At 48.9% G+C, this 23,537-nt stretch overlaps 2 protein-coding genes across 2 annotated transcripts in view; one reads left to right on the forward strand and one right to left on the reverse strand.

Moving 5' to 3' along the window:
• The window catches only part of CCDC63 (coiled-coil domain containing 63), a 40,541-nt gene extending 26,659 nt beyond the window's left edge, over positions 1-13,882 (forward strand). The window contains exons 9-12 of the mRNA XM_006149330.3: positions 4,049-4,123; positions 8,374-8,566; positions 10,885-11,088; positions 13,668-13,882. Coding sequence (XP_006149392.1) covers positions 4,049-4,123; positions 8,374-8,566; positions 10,885-11,088; positions 13,668-13,813 — 618 coding nt within the window. The 3' untranslated portion in view covers positions 13,814-13,882. The remainder of the gene's footprint in view (positions 1-4,048; positions 4,124-8,373; positions 8,567-10,884; positions 11,089-13,667) is intronic.
• A 2,886-nt stretch (positions 13,883-16,768) lies between these two features.
• MYL2 (myosin light chain 2) overlaps positions 16,769-23,537 on the reverse strand; it is a 9,839-nt gene continuing 3,070 nt past the window's right edge. The window contains exons 3-7 of the mRNA XM_006149332.2: positions 22,994-23,069; positions 20,601-20,705; positions 19,894-19,972; positions 19,756-19,804; positions 16,769-17,124 (exon numbers count right to left, since the gene is read on the reverse strand). Coding sequence (XP_006149394.1) covers positions 17,026-17,124; positions 19,756-19,804; positions 19,894-19,972; positions 20,601-20,705; positions 22,994-23,069 — 408 coding nt within the window. The 3' untranslated portion in view covers positions 16,769-17,025. The remainder of the gene's footprint in view (positions 17,125-19,755; positions 19,805-19,893; positions 19,973-20,600; positions 20,706-22,993; positions 23,070-23,537) is intronic.

A 23,537-nucleotide genomic window follows, 5' to 3' on the forward strand; every position in this document is an offset into this window, starting at 1 on the left:
CCTCCGTTATGGGAATTGCCTCGCAGTGTTGTGTTTTACCACTGAGCCACCTTCTCGCCGCGAGTTCATGTTATTTAAAAAAAAAAAAAGTGTATATATATATATATATAAAATTTAAAATGATTAGGTTTCTAACACCTGGTTTTCTTTGCCCATACCAGAGAGAGTTGGGACGAGAGGCCAGAATCTAACTGAATCTAGCTTTCATTTTTGTCATTGATCTCCTCCACTCCCTCCCCCAAATTATTAATTTGTTAGTTGCCAACTTTTAAAAATTGACAAAATTCGAATTTCTGGTTTCTCTTGGAAAATCAGATCTGACAAGTCTGGCCCACAGTCCTGAGGGGATCTGAGTTCCTATAAACAGCCATGCCGTCCCTCATTCACTGAGACCAGCTAGATCTGATTTGATCCCAGGCTGCCGGGCTCATGTTCAGAACGCTTCACCACTGTCCTCTGGTGGCCATATGCAGTATTGCAGGGAAGGTGTTAGGCAAAGTCATCTGAAGAATGGTTGGATTGTGGTCTGGGAGCCACCTGGGCCCTGAATTCTTATTTTCCATCAGGAATCAGTTTACTAGTCCTCGAGGGATAACGAGGACAAGTATAGCGGAAGGATGTGAGGATGCCAGTTGGATACTCTGGCCTGCTCAGGAAGTGCTTCTGAATAGAATTGACCTTGATCTCTTCCATTCTTCATGAGGGGACTCTAGCTGCGAGTCTCCACATTAGGACGGATGTGTCTGAAGGAGGATGGGCAAATCCCTAACCTTTCTGGACTTCAGTTTCTCCATCTATAGAATAATGTTAGACCAGAACATAGCTTCCAAGCTTTTTTAACACCACAGAACTGTGTCTTTGGGCTTAAATAGAACTGCAAATGCGAATGTGGAATACGTATGTCCTTGACAACGCTTTTCCAGTGGAAAGGCTTAAATTTTTTAAAGTTAATTTTGTTGAGAGAGAGTACACAGGTACTCTGGGCAAGGTTCCTCATGCTGCAATCTTGGCCACTCGATCCTCTAGCCAGCTGGGATCACAGTGGATGTGCACCTCCCTGGGGCATTGCGTGTTGATGTGGGATCCAAATACTGTCTTCCATGTGGCTCTAGCATTGCAGAGTGGTACTCTACTACCTTTGCCTCTGCAGTTGGGCTAGAAGGCCTAATTAAAAGAGTGAAAATTTAAAAATAAACTTATAGATGGCAGGCCCTGTTAGGGTCTGCAGTTAGGTGCTGCACAGAGGAAGCCAGGTCCACGTAGCCCACTGGGGTTCAAGTCCTGGTCCTTTGCTTCATGCCAGGCGTGCACGCACACATGCAGGATCCTGGCAATGGAGAACTGGAGGAAAGATTGAGACATGACTCTGTCCCATTGGAGGGTGGTCTCTCTCCTCCAGCACCTTCCAGTTTGAAAAAATATATATTAGGAGAGAAAAATATGCTCATTATAGAACAGTTGGAAACTAAGGAAAGAGGGAATTTGAAACATAACTCCCTATACCATTGCTTAGAGATAGTCATTGGTGACATTTAAAAATATTTCCTTCCAGCTTTTTCTCTTTGATTGTTCTTTTGAAATTTATTTATTTCTCCTGAGAGAGGGAGAGATGGAGAGAGAGAAAAAGTCACCTTCACCAGAGTCCACATGCCACGATCCACCCCAGCCTCAGTCAACCTGAATCACACCTGTGTTCAGGAAGATGTGAACCCAGGAACCTTCCCACATGGGTCCAGCTATGCTACTGCTGTGCCACTGCCTGGCCCCTGGTCATGATTTTTAAACTTATTGTAGCGATTATCATAGACTATGCGGGGTCTTTGAAACGTTCACGGAAAATGCATATTATGAAAAAAACTCTGCATGGATTTCAAGAATTTTTGTACCAAAATAAACTCATACATTAATTCCATTTTCCATGCACAGTTTAAAGACTCTTGTATATGTAAAGTTGCATATTCTGACTGAGGAAAGAAACACATTGGTATTTGTTCATTGGCAAGTATTTACTGAGCACCTACTATGTGTCAGGCACTGTCCTGGATGCTGGTAACGTAGCAGTGAACAAAATGACACAAGCTCCACCCACGTGGGACTTCTATTCTGATAGGGAGACACAGGCAATCAACAATGAGCCTAATTATTACATAAATTAAGAGTCTATTAGAAAGTGAGAAGTGGTGTGGATAAAAAGATGAAGCAGTGAGAGATGAGAGGAGTTTTGGAGCCAGCTAACGGTAAGGGCTGTTGAGAAGATCTGAGTGAACTTGGAGGTGAGGGAGTCAGCTACCCAGGTCTCTGGAGTCAAAGGCTCCAGGTGGAGGGAACAGCAAGTGCAAAGGTCCTGAAGCAGAATGCCAGCAGGCCAGGGCGCCTCGTTAAAGAGAGCGAGATGTGACAGGGGTGAGAGGTGCGGGATGTTGTGGGTTTGGGGAGTGCATTTTTAGAAGGTTTTTGGTGATGGCTTCTGGAGATGGGAGCTGAGGGAGTGTTCCGGGCAGTGGAGCTCCCCCTGACTCAGGTTATTTATGTGACTTGGGAAGTGCTAGATCAGGAAGAATCCTATTGCCTGGGTATAGCATTGGTTAATGTTTTAATAGAATTTCTTCTTGCTTTTTTGTTTTCCTGTAAAGATTAGAAGGGTTGGGACCAGCAGATGGTGTAATGGTTATATGGTTGGACTCCCATGTAGTTGATTGCTGTTCAAGTCCTGGACCCGGCCAGGTGCATGTGCATGCATGCCCAAAATCCTGAGAGAATGGAAGAGAAGGGATTGTGATGTGGCCATACTCCTGGGCGTGATTTCTCGCTTTCTGTCTCTGTCTCTCTGGCGAGTGCATATGCCCTATAGCAAAACCTCTCTAAAAAGAAGAAACAAAGATTAGAAGGCTTACTTTCTTCAATTTTTCCCCCCAAAAAGTTTTTCAGTTGCTAGAGGGCACATGCACTTGTGAGAGAGAGCGAGAAAGAGAGAGTGAGAGAGAGAGAAAAAGCAGCTACAATGGGCTTCTCCTCTCTTTCTGTATTCTGTCAAGACCTTGGGCACACATGCACATGTGCATGGGGTGTTTTTCAAGCCACCAGTGCTAGGACTCAAACCATGGCTGTCCCTGTGGGACCCAGCTCCCTTAACCAGGAGGCCACAGCGCCAACCCTTCAAATTTTTTAATGGACACGAGAATGTACGTGAATAAAGGGAAGAATTGATGGAGAGTGAACCACAGTGGAGTTAGAAATTTGGACAATTTAGGGACCAGCAGGTGGCATGATGGTTAAAGGCAATGGACACTCCCACATGGCTGACCATGGTTCAAGTCCTAGACCTGGTGGCTTGCTTTCTCATTTCCTCTCTCTCTCTCTCTCTCTCTCTCTCTGTATAATTAAAAATAAATGAGTGAATAAAAAAATTTAATAAATAGTTATTTTTAAAAAAAGAAATTTGGACAATTTAACACACATTGCAAAAAGAAATAGTGAAACTATTACCTAATGTGCACAACAACTTAGTGTAATGCTCAGTGTTGAAGAAGATGAAAACTTCACTGTAGCCATAGAGATCTACATCAACTATAGGTAAACCCCAAATCATTATTTTATCAATAAAAAATAAATTTGTAAAGAAAAGAAACAACTTGGGCCAGCAGGTGGTGTGGAAATCGAGGCAGCTGGATCCCATATGGCCAACCGTGGTTCAAGTCCTGGACCTGCTGGTTTGAAAATCACACTGGCTACCTGTGTGCATGTGCTCATATTCCCAAGAGGAGGATGGAGAAGTGACTGCAGTGTGGTCATCCTCTCTGGGGCATGCTTTCTCACTTTTACTCTTGCTATCTCTCTCCAGCTAGGATGTGCATCCTATAGCAAACTAAAAACAAAACAAAAACAACAGAAAGAACCTCCACAGGCGTAGGAGGAGCTCAAGGGTTCTGAGCCCCTTGAAGTGGATACTTTACATCTTTACCAACTCCTTGGGGCTCAGGCTTATTTTCAGGTGTGGCAAGGCAGGAAGCACCCACAAACCCTTCTGGTCTGGTTTTCTCCCAAGCAGGATGAGATCGTCCACTTGCGATCCCAGCAGAAATCATCCCACGATGGCAACCGCTCTGTCCTGAGACAGCTGGAGGTAAGACGACCAGGAGGAGGAGGGACGCGGGCGTCTCCGTGTTTGTCTGCCGGTCAGGTGGCCTGTTGCTTGATTCTCAGGCGCAGTTAGAAATCTGCCCTATGACTTGAAACCGTCTGAGTCAGCTCCAGACATGTCCTAGCCCTTTGTCACAGGCAGCTTCTGCTACTGGTGTGGCTGCAGGATTTTGTCCCTGGGGCTTCTTTGTTCATTCTAAGGACTCTCCCATTTCAAGAAGCCTGGCCCCGGGGCCAGAGCTTGTCATTTCATCCCAGGCAGGCTCCTTGCAGACAGATCTCTGGTCAGTCTTTCCTTCTCTTCCCTTCTCCTGGCTAGACCCTGTTCTAGGGCAAGAACAGCAAGTTTGACACATTTCTTGAGCAATGACCATGTGCTAGGCACTAGGCTCAGCACTTTGCATGTGCTCACTGACCTCTCACAATAAAACCGTGAGGGGTAAGCCCTGCTGTTTATCTCCGCATTTTACAGACAAGGAGATCGAGGTTCACAGAGGTCAAGTCAATCGCTCTGCATCAAGGAGCCGGGACGTGAGAGGGGCTTTGAATCGTATTCTGCTACTCTTAATAGGGGCTCAAAATAGCAGTGGACCGAACAGGATAAAACATTTATTTATTTCATAAGGGAAATGGGTCTGGGCCCTGTTCTATAGCCAGGTGGTTCAGTGAACCAGATCCCACATGATCAATGGTGGTTCAAGTCCCAGCCCTGGTAGCTTGAGAGACAGGCCAGATGCATGTGTATACATGCCACACACTAGACAGGATGGAGAAATGGAGGAGAAGGGACTGTGGTGTGAAAAAAGCCCCTTTGGGAGCATTTTCTCACTCCCTCCACTGCAAGTACATGGATCCTCTGACAAGAAAGGGAAAAAAAAGTCTTGAAAAGGGCATTTCAGGACTGATATACCCTCATGATGTCTGCAATGACTCAGACGCCTGTCTTTTTGTTTTGTCATCCTTCACATGTGGCTTACATTTCTAGCATTCCTAATGGTTACAACAGAGCTGCCACAGGTCCAGCATCACATACATATCCCTGACAAGAAGAAAGTGGACAAGGTGAATGAATGAATGCATGAGTGAGTGAGTGAATGCCTTGTTAGTTGAGTCAGGCAGTTTAAAAGTTTTTCCCAGAAAGCTTTCAGCCCGTGACTTCGGTATTTCCATGTCATTGGCCATTTCTACTGTACGAAAGGTTTGGAGTTATAACTTTTGGCTGGGTACATTGTCACTCCAGTCCATCAGTCAAGGTTTGGTTAAGGTACAAGGGAAGTGGATAGCCAATGCCTGTTGTCTGACAAACATATGAACAGAGTTGAGCTGGATAGCCCCGTCCATAATTCCTGCCCCAGGTGGGTCTTTTATTTTTTTAAGCTTTTTGCCATAGGACACATGTGCTTGCTGGGAAGAGGCAGAGAGACACAGAGGGAAAGTGAGAGATCACCTTCAGGGGAGGACGGCCATGCCACAATCCCTTCTCCATTCTCCCGGGACTTGAGCACATGTGCATATGGCCTGGTTTTCAAATTGCCAGGCCCAGGACTCAAACCACTTTTTGGCCATGTGGGAGTCCAGTGCCGCAACCACTACGCTGGCTTCTGACCTCCACTGCTGGGTCATTTTGCTTCTCTTCCCACCCACCCCCAACACCTGACCTCCCTTTCTTAGCACACACCTGACGGGATAGCACTGCCATTCTCTGTTGGGCCACTGGGGGGCAGCAGAGCACACGCTGCCCACTGAGGTCCTCTGGCCAAGACGGCTCCCAGGAGTGTGGGCAGGACTTGGAGACTTTGAGGTGCAGGTCCAGGGAGACCCTCTCCAAGCTGGGCACAAGCCTGGGGTCCCTGTCCTACCTTTGGGGCCGTCTGGAGTCCAGACTCTTCCTTGGGGTTGAGACTGAAGCTGGGGATGTCTTGAAGTTTTGAAGACCTAGAAGTAGGCAGTGTGGAGAAGCTGACAGCGACCCGGGGATCTCCCCAGCTCTGCCTGAAGGCACCCCATAACCCTTTGTTTCTGTAGCATGACTTTGGGAAACTGTTTCAAACACAAATATTCTAAGCAGGAGAGTTCGTCTCAGTAGCAATGAGCTCACAGATGTTCCTTATACACACTCCCCCAATCCCCGACTCCTACCTCCACCTCCCCACCCCTCCCACCCCTCCCGTCCTCCCCCCACCCTCACCTAGATCACTCCCCCCTGTTCTTCCCCCCTGCTGCTCTGGGAGAAGGGGCGAGGCCACTTCATATGGGAGCAGTTTGCAGAAGAGTTAAACAACCAGGTTCTAGAAGCCTGGGTGTGACTCAGAAAAATCACGCCCTGCCTGTGTGACTTAGAAAAGGAACCTCTGAGCCTCAGTTTTCTCATCTGTAAAGTGGGGCTAGTGATCGTATTTCCTAGGGCTGGGAAGGTTGTGTACAATCGTGCCTATACACGCTTTGCACACTGCAGTGCTGTGTACATGGCAGCTGTGATTGCTGTGGCTGTTTGTCTCCTAAGTCAGAAAAACTCAAATCGCCATTGTCTTCTTCTTAAATAATTGCCCAAGTAAAGAGTTGAACCCAAGGTCAGGTCCTGAGATGAGCTTAATGTAGGCAGGGTCACTTTTTGTCTCTGACCTCAATGTGGGAAACGGGACCAGCCGTTTGAGTTGAGATGACGTGGGTACGAGAGCTGGCCGGGTGTTGCCACCATCACATCAGGCTGAACACTGCTGTTTTGATTAGCCGTGTGACTAAAAATTTATGTGATATTTTAATGCAACTTAAGAACGAGAAGGCAGCTCTTGCTGTCGTGCAAGGAATTTGCAGCCCAGGGAACTAAATATTCCAGTAGCCAGACAGAGGAAGCCACTTGATATGGTGAGAGACTGAGTTCGAATCCTGCCTTCCCTCTCCCAGCTCTGTGTCTTAGAGCCTCAGTTTCCTCACTTGCAAAATGGGAGTGTGGACAAGGCTGACCTCTTGGGCTTGCTATCTGGGATGGTCCTGATGCCCTTGAGGACAAGTGGCTCCTCCAGGGCCCGGTTTACTTTTGCAAGCTGATGGGGCAGGATCCCGTTGGAGGACATCCCTAGAGCAGTGATTCTCAGCCCAGCCTCATGTCAGCCTCAGCTGGGAGGCTTTAAAAACCCTCATGCCAAGGCCTCATCCTGGAACCGTGAAGTTTGCATTCTGGGGGTGGGCAGCACATAGTTCAAAGTTCCCCGACGATGCCTGTGTAAAGCCGTGTTTGCTATCCAGTGGACTCACGGAGGTTCTTGAACTTTGGCTACATTGGAATCACTCAGAGGCTTGTTAAAGCCCAGGTTGTTGAGCCCAGCACCGAGCCCGGATCTGTTCAATAGTGATCTAGGACGGGGCCCAAGAACGTGCGTATCTGATGGGCTCCCAGAGGAAGCTGACCCTGGGACTGCACTTCGAGAACCGCTGTTTGAAACCGTAGACAGTGAAATCAGTTTATTGGGACGCAACCAGCACTTAAACACGAGATGGGTTGGCCCCTGGCCTACTGGTTAGGGGAACCAGGTCGCACATGGCCGACTGCATGGTTTGAGTCCCAGACCTAGTGGTTTGCAAAACACGCCAGGCGTACGCCCATGTGTGGGTCTCCTAAATCCCCGCAGGATAGAGGGAGGGAGGCGAAGGGATTGTGGTATGACCATGCCCATTGGAGTGTACTTTCTCTTCTCTCTGGTGGGTGCATGTGCTTTTAGGCAAATTAAGAAAAAATTAAAAAAAGGTGGTAAACATAATGAGATAGAACAGAGTAGAAAATACTAGAACATGTAAACATGTTGATTTGTGAAACTTCAATTTCATCTGATTAGATAACATATAAAAATACACACCTAGGCATGTATGTACAGGGTTGCAATTTATTTCTTCCTGTGGGCCACAGTTTTTTAAAAAACAAGCCAGCAGTTTTAAAGCTACTGTACTCCTGTACACAGCAGACAGACACAGAGAGGTAAGTGAAACAAAACTTACACACATGCCACATACCTCATGGCCCTCACCCACACCCACCGGTGAGATCTCTTCACTTCTGTTCTACTTTGTTTCCTTTTTTAAATGCCAAGGGAAGCCCATTAAATTGAGCTCACACCCCCTCTGAGGTCTGAAAACCTGCAGTTTAGTGACCTTGTTTCTGGAGGGTTCCTGATCCCCTTCCCAATGAAAGTCCCCAGAGTGGGCTGACAGGTGGTGGGAATTGGGGTCTACCACCAGGACAAACTAAAGAAGACCACAGAGGAGGCAGATATGTACGAGAACAAATACAGAGAGATCAGCCAGACCTTGGAGTACCTCAAGAACTCACTGGAGAATCTATTTGAGAAGATAAACTGTGACGCTACCAAGATTCTGGTGCAGTTAGGGGAGACGGGGAAAATCACTGACAACAACCTTCCGCAGTATTTTGGTAAGTCTGGCTGGGGCCCATCATACTCTTAGGAGCCATTTGCAGAGTTTTCCGTGAACAGACCTGAGGACTTTTGGAGGTAGTGAGTCTGGAGTGAAAGTGTGTGGACACTAAAACTAGCCTGCCTTGGTTTAAATCCTGGTTCTACCCTTACTAGCTGTGTGACCTTGGCCAAGTTTCTGAACCTCTCTGTACTTCAGTTTTTTTCATCTGCAAAAGGCGGAGAGGAAGGTAAACTCAGTGTCTATCTCAGAATTAATGGGAGAATTAAGTAAATAAGTAGTTTTTAGAGGAAAACTATATGGTTATTTCAATAGATGGAGAAGCAGCATTCGATATCAACATCTACTCATGATAGAAACGCTCAACAAACTAGAATTATTGGGTTATTGAAAAAGTCATGATGTATTTTTTTTGTTTTTCTATGTAAAAATGCATTATGACTTTATTTTTTGAAGGCACGTGTGCTTGCCAGAGAGAGACAGAGATAGTGAGAGGGAAAGTGAGAAATCACCCCCTAGGGGGAATGGCCACGCCACAATCCCTTCTCCTCCTGAGGTCTTAGGTATGCACACACATGTGCCTGGAATAATTTTCAAGCCACCAAGTCCAGAACTTGAACCATGGTCAGCCACATGGGAGTCCAGCAACATAACCGCTACACCATCTGCTGGCCCCGGCATTGTGACTTTTCTGACAACTTAATAGAAGGAAACTTTAACCTGGTAAGGAGCATTTACAGAAAATAAAACAAAGCAGAACACTGCAGCTAACCTCATGCTTAATATTGGAAAGCTGAATGTTTTTCTCCTAAGATCAGGAACAAGGTGAGGCTGTCCACTCTTACCATACTTATTCATTGTCACACTTGTGGTCTTCGCTAATGTGATAAGGCAAGAAAAAGAGATAAAGGCACACCGATGGGAAAAGAAGGTATAGATACATACATACATACTCAGACTGGTGCATGGTATGTATGCAGCAAATGCCTATGAACTATCCCACGTATTTCTAAGCCAAGGTTCTGAACTCAGGGTAGAGAAGGAGAGTTATACCTATACAGACCGTGGTCATTTGTAGTGATGGCTTCTGCTGCTTGAGATTCTTAATATAAGGGGACTTCAAAAAGTTCACGGAAAAGTTGAATTTAAGTCTGAGTTTATTTCAGTACCCCAAAATGTGAAATCTATGCATGGTTTTGTTATAAGACGCGTTTTCCATGAGCTTTTTGAAGACTCTTTGTACAGTCTGGGTTTGGCAGTTTCCCAGAACAACCCCCAAATACCCATGCCATGTTCAATGACTTGTTAGGACTCAAGGGCTCAGCATATAGTCGTATCCGTGGCTATGACTCTTTACAGAAAAAGGATATGAAGCCAAATCAGCACAGGGAAAAGGGGCATGGGATGTTTAGCATAAACCACACGGCAAACCATGTTGCTTATAGGGCCACATTTTACTGCCTGAGTCCATGAGCTTCCTGAGCGCTCACTGCAATCTTCAGATGCAAATATGTCTGGACACTGATTTTCATATAGAACATCAACAGCTGGGGTAGTGTGAGGTTTATTTAAAGAAATTAAACACATCGAGTCATTACTGAATTCAGGTAGGGAACATCTGGGTAGCAAGGGACACCTGTTCACTTGTTTAGCTTGTCTCTCTGTGCCTCCACATGCACTCACTGACGTGTTACTAAGGCAAGGACTGCATCTTTGTCATTATTGTTGTCACCATCTTGTTTCCCTTCTGGGGGAGCCTTAGCTTCATCACAGCGTGTGGCAGGGTGGGCGTCCAGGAACCGTTGGTGGGATGGATGGATGGATAGAGGAATGAATGATTCCATTCATTGAATGACTGCAAAGGCCTGGAGGCCTGAAGCAGAAAGCGTACTGAGAGAAAGCCAGGACTTTAGGAGTGGACTGCTCCCGGCATCCCCTTTTTAGTATAAGTCAGAGTTTCTCAACCTTCTTTTCCTTATCACCACCCTAAAGAGCCTTCCTAGACAGTCTTTCCGTTATTGCCTCTCCTCATGAAATGTTAATTCCATAGATAGCTCATTTATCCATTTATGTCCTATACGTGTATCTGTACTTAATACACTAAGGAGTCAGGTTTTTTGGCTTCTCAAGAACCAGATTCTGCCGTCTAAAGGTGGTGATACCCTGTGGAGAACATATGCTGTAACCAAAAGTAAGCGCTGAGCCAGGAGGAGCTGGTTAACTGCTGCCCTACACTCCCTTTCCCTTCCTTTCCCCTCCAGCAGGGGGCGCCACCTCAAGCTCCTCAGGAGCTATCTTGATCCTGTTTTCTTGCAGCCATCATCGAAAAGAAGACCAACGACCTGCTGCTGTTAGAGTCCTACAAGCGGATCCTGGACATGGAAGGTGCAGAGACCGAGACCCCGTTACCCTTCATCAACCCTTTCTGGGGCGGCTCTGCATTCCTCAAGCCCATGGAACCCATCAAAGTCATCCCTCCGGTGCTGGGAGCCGACCCCTTCAGCGACCGCTTAGAGGATGGTGAGTTCTCTTTCTCGCCCATTGGAGGAGACGGCTGAGTCGGGTTCCTGGGAAGCCTGTACCCTTTGGGTGCTGCTGGGGGTACTGTGTCCAGTTGCCCAAGGGGAGCTGCAGCGTTGAGCCTCAGTTTCCCCCTCTTCACAAGTCATTATGGCCCCTCGGCTCCACTGGGTGCCAGCTTGGCTGTGGGCACTTGACCTGGTTCTCCTGGAGCTTTTCTTCCCATGACCCAGGGTGGCCCAGACGCAGGTCTGAAGTCTAGTTATCCTGGATAGCTTTGAACTCACAACTTCTTTGTGATCTTTTAAAATGAAGCTCAATGTCCCAATGTTACAAACTGGTATATTATAGGTACACGCGATACCCAGAGTCTCTCCCTCGCCCTCACCCTCCGCTCTCACGATACCCACACTCTTGAGTAACTTCCCCCCTCCTGCATCCGGGACCCCCATCCTGACTCCTCCTTACCCTCCCCACTCGTATCCCCGACACCCTGGTTTGATCAGCTGTAACTGGTTCAGGCTGGAATCCAGAAACCTCTGTGTGGCCAACTGCCTTCCTTTCTGAGCCGGGAGCTCACACAGCTCCTCCCTTGGGGGGAGCCAGCCCTTCTCTCTAAGGAGGGCCTTGAACTGGCCGCACCCACTTTTTGGAGAGCAAGAAAAATGCACTCAGGGGTCAGACATGAAAGCAGGAGGGTGCTGACTACAGCCCTCGACCGGAAACAAGGAAAGCCCACCCTAGAGCAGCCGACTCTGCACACACACACCTCGCCACCCCCACCCCCCGGGAACACCTGGCAGCACGGAATGACTTCTCTGGGCCCCTGGGGACCAACGAGGCTGCCTTTGATACGATTAAGCCAAACAGGAAATGGCACAACAGTGTGTGCCAACTAATAATCCATCTCTGTAAAAAAGTATGAATTATATGTAAGTGCAACACACACACACACACACACACAGCTTCACTCCTGCTCCCAATAATTCTGCTTTTTGTTCCCACCACAACATTCATTTGCTGTGTCTCGGATGTCTCTGCCTTGGGTCTCTCTGTATCTCTGTGTGTGTCTGTGGTGTCTCTGTGTCTGTGTGTGTGTGTCCGAATAGACAGTAGGTCTCAGCCAGGGGCAAGCTACTTGTCAGAAGACATCTGGCAATATCCTAAACTATTCTGAATTGTCAGGATGGGGAGTGAGGGACGATGGCACTGCTGTCACCTAGTGCCAGGAAGCTGCTAAAACCCCCACGATGTGTAGAACAGCCCTTCACAGCCCTGACCTATAGCAGGAAGATACGTACGTAATGAGAGAGAGACCCAGAAAGAGAGGAGAGGAGGAGGAGGTCCTGAAGGAGGGGGGAACGGGGAGAGGAGTTAAGAAGGAGGGGAGGAAAGAGGATTGTTCCCGTGAAAACTATAACCTAGTGACTAGGGGAGGCAGGTCCCACATGGCCGACCACGGTATCAGTCCCAACACCAGTGGCTTGCCTGGGTGCTTGTGAGTGTGTCCCAAATCCCGACAGGATGGAGAAACAGAGGAGAGAGGATTTGGCAGGCCACGCCCCTTGGGCAGTGCTTTGTCCCACTCCTCTGTCTCTCTCTCTGGTGAGTGCACGTACCCTTTGACAATTAAAACACACACACACACACACACACACACAGGATGTATAAGCTGACAAAACACATACACACAGGATGTATAAGCTGACAATTAAAACACACACACACACACACACACAGGGTGTATAAGCTAACCACGACCTTACATGACTTTAGTAATCAGGAAAAAATAATTAGATTTTTTTTAAAAAGCCCCTTCCACTTCTCTGAGCAGCAGTTCAGGTGTGCCAGGGATGGAGAGGGAGGATCCCCAACATACACACTCACACTCACACGGCACACACACAGCTAGAGCTCCTGTTAGATTTAGCGAGGGTGGCTGAAACCTAGCAGAAGTGAAAACTGCGTCCCTTGTCACCCACCATAGCACGACTTCCTTGGCCTGTCGAGTTCCTGCCAGGGTGAGGGGGCATGGCTGCTGTGACAGGCCCTCCCGAGGGCAGGAACTTACAGCTCATGCCTTCTGTTCACGGCAGCATTCCACACACTGGGTTCTCCCACCCGTTGGCTCCCGCACCCCAGAGGTGTGAGTTGGAAGAGGCGCCACTGCCGGGTATATGAATTATGAAGGGGCACCCTCTCTGGGTCGGCTTGGCTTGGCAATCAAATGGGGGCTGGGTTTCAGTCCCCCCATTCACGTCCCTCCTCCAGGGGTCGCTGTGCAGTGCGTATCCCAAACAGGTGCACCTGGGCTGTCTCCTTGATACTGAACCCCGAGTCTCTCCCATGTTTGGGAGAAGACAGACATTTTATGGGCATCACTGGGAAGTACGTTTGTGCCCACCTCCCCTTCCTGAGCCCTGAGAGTTTTCACTGCCCACTCACCAGCACTGAAGTGACCCCAGACCAGGCTTGGGCACCCTTGCCTTGGGCAGCCATGGACACTGTCCCCGGGAAGGAAGCCTCTGGTGCTGGGTTCGATTTCCAAACTCCTCATGCCCATCTCACCTCCGGTGCAGTGGAACAGCCCCTGGACCACAGCAGCCTTCGGCAGCTGGTGCTCGACAACTACAGTTCCAAGGAGTCTCGGAACAAGGAAAACCGTGTGTACAGCTTACCTGACAAGGGGGATGATCTGAGGTCCAGGAAGAAGCTGATGGTCTGAGGTAGACGAGGCTGCGTTTGTACCATATCCAGAAAGAGTAAACATTTCATTCCATGTCCCGGGTGCCTTTCGGGATGCATCACCAGGGGACCTGGGTGCCTTTTTACACACATCTCCCACAGACCCGGGTGCCTTTCCACACACATCTCCCACAGACCCGGGTGCCTTTCCACACACATCTCCCACAGACCCAGGTGCCTTTCCACACACATCTTCCACAGACCCGGGTGCCTTTCTGCACACATGGCCAGCAGACCCGGGTGCCTTTCCACACACATCACCAGGGGACCCGGGTGCCTTTGTACACACAACACACGTTGTCAAGAGACCTGGGTGCTGGGAGCCCCCCAGGGGTGGGTGGGAGAATGAGAGGCAGGTTCAAAAGCAGGCATAGGAGGCAGGAGCTATCCAGGGACAAAGGGCCCTAAGAGGCCCAGGGATGGCCACAGCCCACCAGGCGACCCAGCAGCGGGGTGTGTGGGGGCCGCGTTGGTACCACAGAACTGAACTGGAGACCCCAGAACCACCAGGGGCATAGCAGATGCTCAGAGGCAGGAGCGGGGTGCCTAGGGCCTGTGTGCGTGTGTATCTGTGTCCCCTTGGTATGTGTCCGCCTCTGTATGTGGGCGTGTACCTCTACGTGTGTCCTTGTCTCTGTGTGTATTTGTGTGTGACTCTGCATGGCTCTGTGTGTGTCCCTGTGCACCTGTATCTGTGTGACTCTGCGCATGTCCCTGTGCACCTGTATCTGTGTGACTCTGCGCATGTACCTGTGCACCTGTATCTGTGTGTGTATGTGCGTGTACCCATGCACCTATATCTGTGTGTATGTGTGTACCTGCTTACCTGTATCTGTGTGTGTCCCTGTGCACCTGTATCTGTGTGTGTATGTGTGTGTCCCTGTGCACCTGTATCTGTGTGTGTCCCTGTGCGTGTACCCATGCACCTATATCTGTGTGACTCTGCGCATGTACCTGTTTACCTGTATCTGTGTGTGTCTGTGTGTACCTGTTTACCTGTATCTGTGTGTGTCTGTGTGTACCTGTTTACCTGTAACTGTGTGTGTCTCTGTGTGACTCTGTGCATGTACCTGTTTACCTGTATCTGTGTGTGTCTCTGTGTGTGTGTCCCTGTATCTCTGTGTGTGTATGTGTCTCTGTGCGTGTACCTGTTTACCTGTATCTGTGTGTATCTCTGTGTGTGTGCACCTCTATCTGTGTATGTGTGTGTACCTGTGCACCTGTTTCTGTGTGTGTGTATGTGTGTATGTGTGTACCTATTTACCTGTATCTGTGTGTGTCTCTGTGTGTATACACCTGTATCTGTGTATGTGTGTGTATGTGTGTATGTGCGTGTACCTGTTTACCTGTATCTGTGTGTGTCTCTGTGCGTGTGCACCTGTATCTGTGTATGTACCTGTTTACCTGTATCTGTGTGTGTCTCTGTGCGTGTGCACCTGTATCTATGTGTGTGTCTGTGTGACTCTGTGCATGTTACCTGTTTACCTGTATCTGTGTGTGTCTCTGTGCGTGTGTCCCTGTATCTGTGTGCCTCTCCCAGGGTGAGTGTGTCGCTGTGGAGCCATGCCCATGGTGTCTTGTGCTCAACCCCACTTAGCACTTAGCGAGTGCCCTGAGGTGGGCCTCCTGACGCCCGACTGCATGTCTGCAGGAGCCGCAGTTACAGGCTCTGGCCTGGGCTGTCTCTGGAGGGAACAGAGGCTGTGAGGAATGTGGGTCACTGTGGGTCTTGTGGGTGGAGGCCTCGACTCCTCTGCATCTCTGCCCAGCTTGGAAGGAGCCCAGTGCTTGGCACCCGGGCTGACTCTGTTAGTTGTATTGATGGGCCCGAACCTGAGATCTGTCTGGGGGGTGGCGCTATCGTTATTCCTGAGCCTAGAAGACTTGTCCCAGCTCTGGTTCCTCCAGCGTCCTGGACCCCTTCAAGCTCTCTGTGTGAGGCTCTGTGCTCTCGTCTCGCCATCCACTTTGGCTGTGTCCTGGATTCTTGGGTTCTTGGGGTTCTCTTGAACCACTTCCCCCTTCTCAGCTTCCCTTTGGAGAATCACCCCTTGTAGGCCATGTGGTTCAAAGAGACTGACTTCAGCCTCGGTATGTGACTCAGTCTGCGTCAGAGCACTGCACGTGCCAGTCCATGGTGGTCGGGTCAGGGTTGCTACACGTACCCCTCGAGAGATCTCGTGAAGCCCTGTTGTGATGTTTATGTGGAGCTTGGATTGCTGAGGGGATAGGTAGGAATGGGGAACTGCTGGGAGTTACTTTACCGCCTCTGAGAACAGGGCACTAGGAAAGAAAGCGGAGAAGTGGAGCAGCCTCCTTGGGCTCTGAAGGTACCGTTGAGCTCCTGGACGCAGCTATGCCTGAAGCCTTTAGATTTCTGATTTGTGTGAACCCATTTGTTTCTTAAGTTGGAATTCTCGCAGCTGTAATAGACCTGAATGTCTCAACCATGACTTAGGCCACTCAGAATCAAGAGTCAGCACACACACGGTCTACCTGCACTACAGACAGGTCAAAAATCAGACCACCCCCACCCCGCCAATTCGTCAGGAGACAGTACAGGTATCTTCAGTTTTGTCTGAAACTAGACTCTAAGCTCTCACGATGAATAGGTGCAAGTTTTGTCAAATGAACCACGATCTTACTGTCATTATCATGGGGCCTGTCTGGGCATCTCTATGGGAAAAAAACATTTCGAAGGCATCTCCTAAAGGGAAGGACGTCATGGGAGCTAGACTCTCCAAACGCTTGACCTCTTTGGAAATAAAGGACTGTGGCTGTCTAGTAAAATGTGGCCCTTGATAGAAAGTCCTGAGTGGCTGCAAAGCTCTGTTTTAAATAAAGAGTCTCTAGAATTCAACGATGATGACAACAGGGCCGTCTCTAGCACCTTCACTGCATTCATGCGAATTAGCAAAGGGCCTTCGTTCCCAAGGCACTTGTCAAAGGAACGTCAGGACCAAATCCCGACCTCCTGTTTATTTGAACACAGCCTCCATGGATCTCCGCCTGCAGGAGGTGTGGCCACGAGCTATCTATAAGCCACCCAGGCTGCAAAGACAATGGAGTGGATAAACAAGACAGCCACGAGCTGATGGGCCAGGGCCAGGGACGGAGGTGGGACCAAGAAGAGAGGTGGGGGGCCGGGAACCTCCCCCCGGAGATGGGCCGGGGCCTGTGGCGAGCACGCCCCTAGTCCTTCTCTTCTCCGTGGGTGATGATGTGCACCAGGTTCTTGTAGTCCAGGTTGCCAGTCACGTCCGGGGGGAAGGCGGTGAACATCTGGTCAATCTGCAATCGACCAGCAAGATATGGTGAGGACAGACGGGCGGAAGACGGGAAGGAGGGCAGTGGGAGGCAGCTGGGGATGTGGTGGATAAGGAGACGCCTCTTAGACTCCTCCAAGGAAGGACTCGTGGCCTGACTGTCACAGAGCATCCCGTGGCCAACGTCACACCCATCCCAGGCAGCCCACAGACAGCTGGTCAGTGTGGGGGTGGAAAGGCCTGGCCATGTCGCCCAACTTGGGACTTCTCAAAAGGCTGTTGAAGCTCCAGGGCTCCCTGGGGAATCAACTGAGGCTATTTTTGGATCTGAATCTGGGCTCCACTCCCCCTTCCACACACTCCTGGTTCCCTGCCCTCCCTTCTCCAGGTGCTGACCCCAGTGACCCTCCCAAAGGAACATCTTGCAGGGATGTTCCCAGCGACTGAGCTCTCGTAGTGGGAAAGCAGGGATCGCAAACGAGTGCACAAAGGGGCCGGGGAGGTTAGGTAAGGGCGTGACGTGGACCTGGCGGTGACTGTGGCTAAGTGGAGACACATGGCGCATCCACTCTACGGAGGTGGCAATGCTCGTGGCCAGCTGCATGTGGCCACACGGGCAAGGAGGTCAGAAATCTAGATATTTATTATTTTTTATATCTCCCCATTTAAAAAGTAGTGCTTATTTATTGTTAAAAATTATATTGGCGGAACCAGCAGCTAGCGTAATGGCTATGTCGCTGGACTCCCACGTAGTCAACCACGGTTTGCATCCCGGACCCGGTGACTTAAAACTCACGCTGGGCGTGTGTGTGTGCATGCCCAAGATCCTGAGAGGAGAACGGAGGGAAAGGGATTGTGGTGAGGCCATCCCCCCTGGGGGGTGAGTTCTCGCTTTCTGTCTCTGTCTCTCTCTGTCTGTCTGGCGAGTGTACATGCCCTATAGTGAAAACCTCTCCAAAAAATATATATATATATGTGTGTGTGTATGTATGTATATATATATACACATGTGTGTGGATATGCACATGCATGTAAGTATATATAGGTGTGCCTTGCTTTTCCCCTCTCTCTCCCCCTAAAAAAAAAAAAAAAAAAAAAAAAATCCCAGCTATCAAAAGCTAACACTTCTGTTGCCCCCACATCAGCACATTCTACACAACTCAGATCCTCACAACATGCCGTGGCTCTTCAGAAAGTTCCTGGAAAAACTGTGTGGATTTTAAACATTTTTGCAACAAAATAAACACGTCTTTTTTTTTTTTTTTTTTTTTGAGAGGTTTTTGCTATAGGGCGCGTGTGCTCGCCAGACAGACAGAGACAGACAGAGAGACAGAAAGCAGGAAATCTCCCCTCAGGGGGAGTGGCCACCCTGCAATCCCTTCTCCTCCATTCTCCTCTCGGGATCTTGGGCACGCACGCACACGCGCCTGGCGTGAGTTTTAAGCCACCAGGTCCGGGACGCGAACCGTGGTCGACTACGTGGGAGTCCAGCGACATAGCCATTACGCTAACTGCTGGTCCCTAAACGCGTCTTTTGATTCCATTTCTCCATGAATGTTTGAAGTCCCATTGCAGGAGGTAGGTTCCATTATCACCCCCACTGTACAGACGAAATGGAGGCACCGCATGGCTGAGGACCTTGTCCAAAGTCACAGCTGGTGGAAAGTGACAGCAGTTCTTTTAACTGCTTGAGGTTTTCATTTGTTTTTGGGGGGAGAGGGGGAGTATCTAAAATCTTTAGTAAAATGTGGAATTCAGTGGGAACAGGTCTGAGAGGCTGGCTACTAGGGGATATTTTAAACAAACTCATGAAAGCTCACTAATAATGTTGACAGGACCCTGACTTGCTCATACAGAACCTTGGGGAATTAGCAAAATGACACATCTTTCAGATTCATAACTGCTACCTGACAGAAAAAGGCCTTATATACTGCCTTAAAAACAAGTGGGACCAGCAAATGGTATAACGGTTATGTCATTGGACTTCCACATGACCGACTGTGGTTTGAGCCCCAGGCCTGGTGACTTGATACTCATGCCCATCACATGTATGGATGCCCAAGGTCCTGGGAGGAGAATGGAGGAGAACGGATGGGGGTCGGGGGGTGATTTCTCACTTTCTCACTGTCTCTGTTTCTCTCTGGCAAGCATGCAAACCCTAAGGCAAAAACCAACCAAACTAAAAACTCTTAAAAAAATATGTAATAAGACATTTTACTGCCACCTGCTGGAAAACTTTTGTAACATATACAGCGTGGCATGGCTATTCCAGGACCAGAGCGCAGAGAGCTCTGAGTGCACCCCCTACACACGGCAGCCCTACTTGCCGCAGTAAACTGGGGCTCTGTCTGGTCTCTGCGTCCTGAGGGAGACAGACCCTCGAGTCAGACCCGGGCTTGAATCCAGGCTCTGACATTCACTGTCGTGTCGTTTTCAGCGAGTGATTTTACTTCACTGGCCTCGGTTTCCCATCTATGTAACAGAAACTCCCTTACCCCATGGGGTGGTTGAGAGAATGAAATGAAGCAAAGGCTTAGTAGCTGGTTTCCTCTCAGTGTGGGGTTAGGGGTGACTTATAGCAGAGGGGGTGATGGAGTCCCCACAGGGCAAGCCTGGGAGCAGGGAGTACAGTGAGGGCCTGAAGGGACCCAATTACCTCCTCCTTGGAAAACCTCTCCGCCTGCGTGGTCAGCATCTCCCGAACGCTGCAGAGAGAGAAAAGCGTGTTGGGGTCAGGTGCGTGGGAGAGGATGGGGGAGAAAGGGACCCTCTCTTCCTCCCAGACCCTACTCACTAATCAGCCTTCAGCACCCCTTTGCCTTCGGGGTCAAACACTTTGAATGCATTGAGAATCGTCTCCTCTGGGTCTGCGCCTGAAACAGAGAATAGGGCGTGCATGTGCTGTGGGTGGGGGCCCGTGATGGCCCCGGGGTCAGGGCCCACACAGGGCCCCGTAGATGGAGGCGCCAGAGCAAGGCTGCTTTGATTGAAGGAAAGTTTCCTCCGGGTGCTGAGCCTTGTCATTTGAAAGAGAGGGCTGCAAATCCAGTTACTTCTGCACGAACCAAAGGTCTAAGAGAGTCTAGACTTAGGAAGACCCGGACTCGAATCCTTACTCTGGCACTCGCTAGCTGTGAGGCCTCAGGGAAGTGTTTTTCTGTCTCTGAGCTTCACTTCCCTTCTACAGATGGACTAAGAACAGAACCTACCTCCGAGGTGCCAACAAATAAGTTCATGCTTAGGGTCAGCTTGGAGCCGCGTTAGTACTGTTATAGATCTGTTCTCTGATGGTGTTTTGTCTCCTTAAAAGCTACCCACCTTTTGCTAACCCCCTGCCTGTTCTCCTGTTGCTTCAATTCATGCCAAAAGATAAAGATACACACACACGCACACACAGAGACACAGGCACACATACAGACACAGGCACACACAGACGCATGCACACACACATACACAGAGACACAGACACACATATGCACACACACACGCACACAAGCTTACCCTTAAGCTTCTCCCCGAACATCGTCAGGAACACAGTGAAGTTAATTGGACCTGGTGCCTCCTTGATCATTTCATCGATTTCTTCATTTTTCACGTTCACACGCCCTAGGATAGGAAACGCACACTCAGGGTCTCCAAACTGGGAGAGGAATGCTTATTATGATGCTGGCATTTCTTCTGTCATTTTATTTCAAAGAATCGAGTCTAGGGATAATCAGAGATGGTGTAGACAGGGGTAAAGTCCATGTAAAAAGATGTTCTAGACAGCGTTATTTCTAATAGCCTGATGACCGAAAACAGCCCAAACATCTGTTGTGGGGAGAGGGTATTTTAAAAATAGCGTGCTGTGGGGGCCAGCCGATGGCACAGTGGTTAAGCTGCTGGATTCCTACTTAGCCGACCACAGTTCGAGTCCTGGACCTGGCAGATTACTTTCTTACTTTCCCTTTCTTTCTTTGTCTCTAGTGAGCACACATGCCCTAAAGTAGATGAAAAAACACAATAATAAATAAAATTAAATAATTCTAAAAACATAGTGTATTCTTCACCTGAAACTTTTCACTCATATTGTGAATTAGCCTTTCTCAGTTGGAGGTGGGAGAGTCAGATCAGAATTACCTGAGGGAACTTTTAAAAATTATGCCCACAGGTGGTGTGGTGATCAAGGCATTGGGGTCACACGTGACCAAAAGTGGTTTGAGTCTCAGACCTGGTGGCTTGAAAATCACACCGGGCAGGTGTGCGTGTGTGCCTAAAATCCCAGGAGGGGAGTGAAGGAGAAGGGATCAAACATGGCATGGCCATTCCCTGGGAAGTGATTTCTCACTTTCCCTGTCACCGTCTGTCTCCAGTGAGCACGTGCACCCTATGGCAAAGACCTAAAACATTATAATAATAATAATTATGCCTGCGGTAACCCACAGCCTTGGAAATTCTTTTTTTTAAGAGAGATTTTTGCTCAGGGTGCTCGCCAGAGAGATAGAGACAGAGAGACAGAAAGTGAGAAATCATCTCCCTGCGGGGATGGCCATGCTGCAATCCCTTCTCTTCCATTCTCCTCTTGGGATTTTGGGCATGCGCACACACATACTTGGCGTGAGTTTTAAGCTGCCAGGTCCAGGACTTGAACTGCACTGACTACGTGGAAGTCCAGTGACATAGCTATTGCTCCATCCTCTGGTCTCAAGCCTTCGAAATTCTGACATGTTGACTTGAACCCCTGTTTCAACCAGTACCTTTGTGTAAATTAGAAAAAATTACCATTTCCTAAGACGATTTATGTTGTTTTTAAAAGAACTGTTTTATTTAACTCTGTTTATCCATTTATTTTATTTTAATTTAACCAGAGAAGGGGAGAGAAAGAGAAAGTGAAAAAGCAAGCTGCCAGGTCTTGAACTTGAACTGCAGTCGGCCATGTGGGAGTCCAGCGCCCTTAACTACCACCTCACCTGCCGGCCCTAGACAATTTATGCTTTAAATGTAAAAAGCTATGCTAGCTACGAATGGGAATAGCGCCCTGTAGAACTGTGCAGCGTACAACCCACAGCTGTTCCTGGCAGCCCTGATTCTGAGGGGGAGGGGGCGGGTAGCAGATTGGACATGTGTACTTTGAAAAAGCTCCATGCACTCATGGTCACACTGTTGAGATGTTCATTGTTTAAAAAGCCGAATCCAAAAATAGAATGATACTATTGGGTCTTCAGAAAAGTTATGATGCATTTTTGCATAGAAAAACACGTCATGACTTTTCTAATGACCCAATAATTAGTCAAAATCAAACCCCAAAACCACGTAACGCCTAGAAAGACAAAGAAGGGAGAGACCGGAATGCTAACAGTGGCCTGTAACCTTTTGGGTTAATGTCGTTCTCCCCTTGATACTTTCCTGAATTTTCTAAGAGCTGGCATTGCTTTAAAAAAATTTAAAAATTACACGAAAGGGATGATCCTGTAGCCTAATAGTTAAGGGAGCCATATGGCACACAGCCAACTGTAGTTTGAGTCTCAGCCGGCTTGAAAGACACCCACGTGTGTGGCCAGATCCTGATGGGCTGGAGAAATGGAAGAGAGATTGAGGCATGGCCACGCCCCACTGGGGGTGCTTTCTCCTTCTGTCTCTCTTAGTTTGTTTCTATCTGGTGAGCGCACACACCCTCTGTGGGTTTAAAAAAAAAATCACACCTCAAGTTATTTCAGAGGTAAAATAAAAGATAAGCCATGCAAAGGCTCAACGTTTCTCCGCTGTCCTCTACAAGTTGAGTTAAAGGCCATTCGTGGGCAAGCTGGTTCCTTGGGAAACGACAAGGCCTTGGCCTTTACTGACGGCCCCACCCTCCACCCAGCACTGGGGTGAGGTAAAGAGACCCTCACGCAGGGCTGCTGGGGACCACATACCGAGAGCAGCAAAGGTGTCTCTCAGGTCATTCTTGTCGATGAAGCCGTCCCTGTTCTGGTCCATGATGGTGAAGGCCTGTGAAAGGGAGGTGGCAGTTGGTGGCTCAGCCCAGGAGAAGTTGGGCAGGGAGCCCAGGAAGTTGGCCAAGGGTGAGGAAAGTCGGGTGTCGCAGGACACCAGGTGGAGAGTTAAAGATTGAGGATGGGCTGGTAGCAAAGCTCAGGGGCACCCTGTGACTCGGCAGCTCTGCTGTGTGTCTTGTTTGGAAGACCTGAGTGGCTTCCGCATTGGGGTAAAGCACGCTGGTCTTGCACGTAGCTTTAGTGTCCTTTCTTCTGGAGGGCCAGGTGGGAGTGTGGATGATGGCAGCATTGGTTCAGAGCTGGCCTTCTAAGCCTATGGGCAGAGGCTTGGTTTTGCCCAGTTGGACTTGGATTTGCTTAATTAGGCAAACTCCCACAACATAGGGCAGGGCTTCAGACTGGGCTAGAATTCAATCATCAAAGCTTGCAAGTTTTAAAACTCAGGAGATACTCTTGTGCG

The sequence above is a fragment of the Tupaia chinensis genome, unplaced genomic scaffold, assembly GCF_000334495.1.
Source record: "Tupaia chinensis unplaced genomic scaffold, TupChi_1.0 Scaffold000258_1, whole genome shotgun sequence".
NCBI lineage: Eukaryota > Metazoa > Chordata > Mammalia > Scandentia > Tupaiidae > Tupaia > Tupaia belangeri.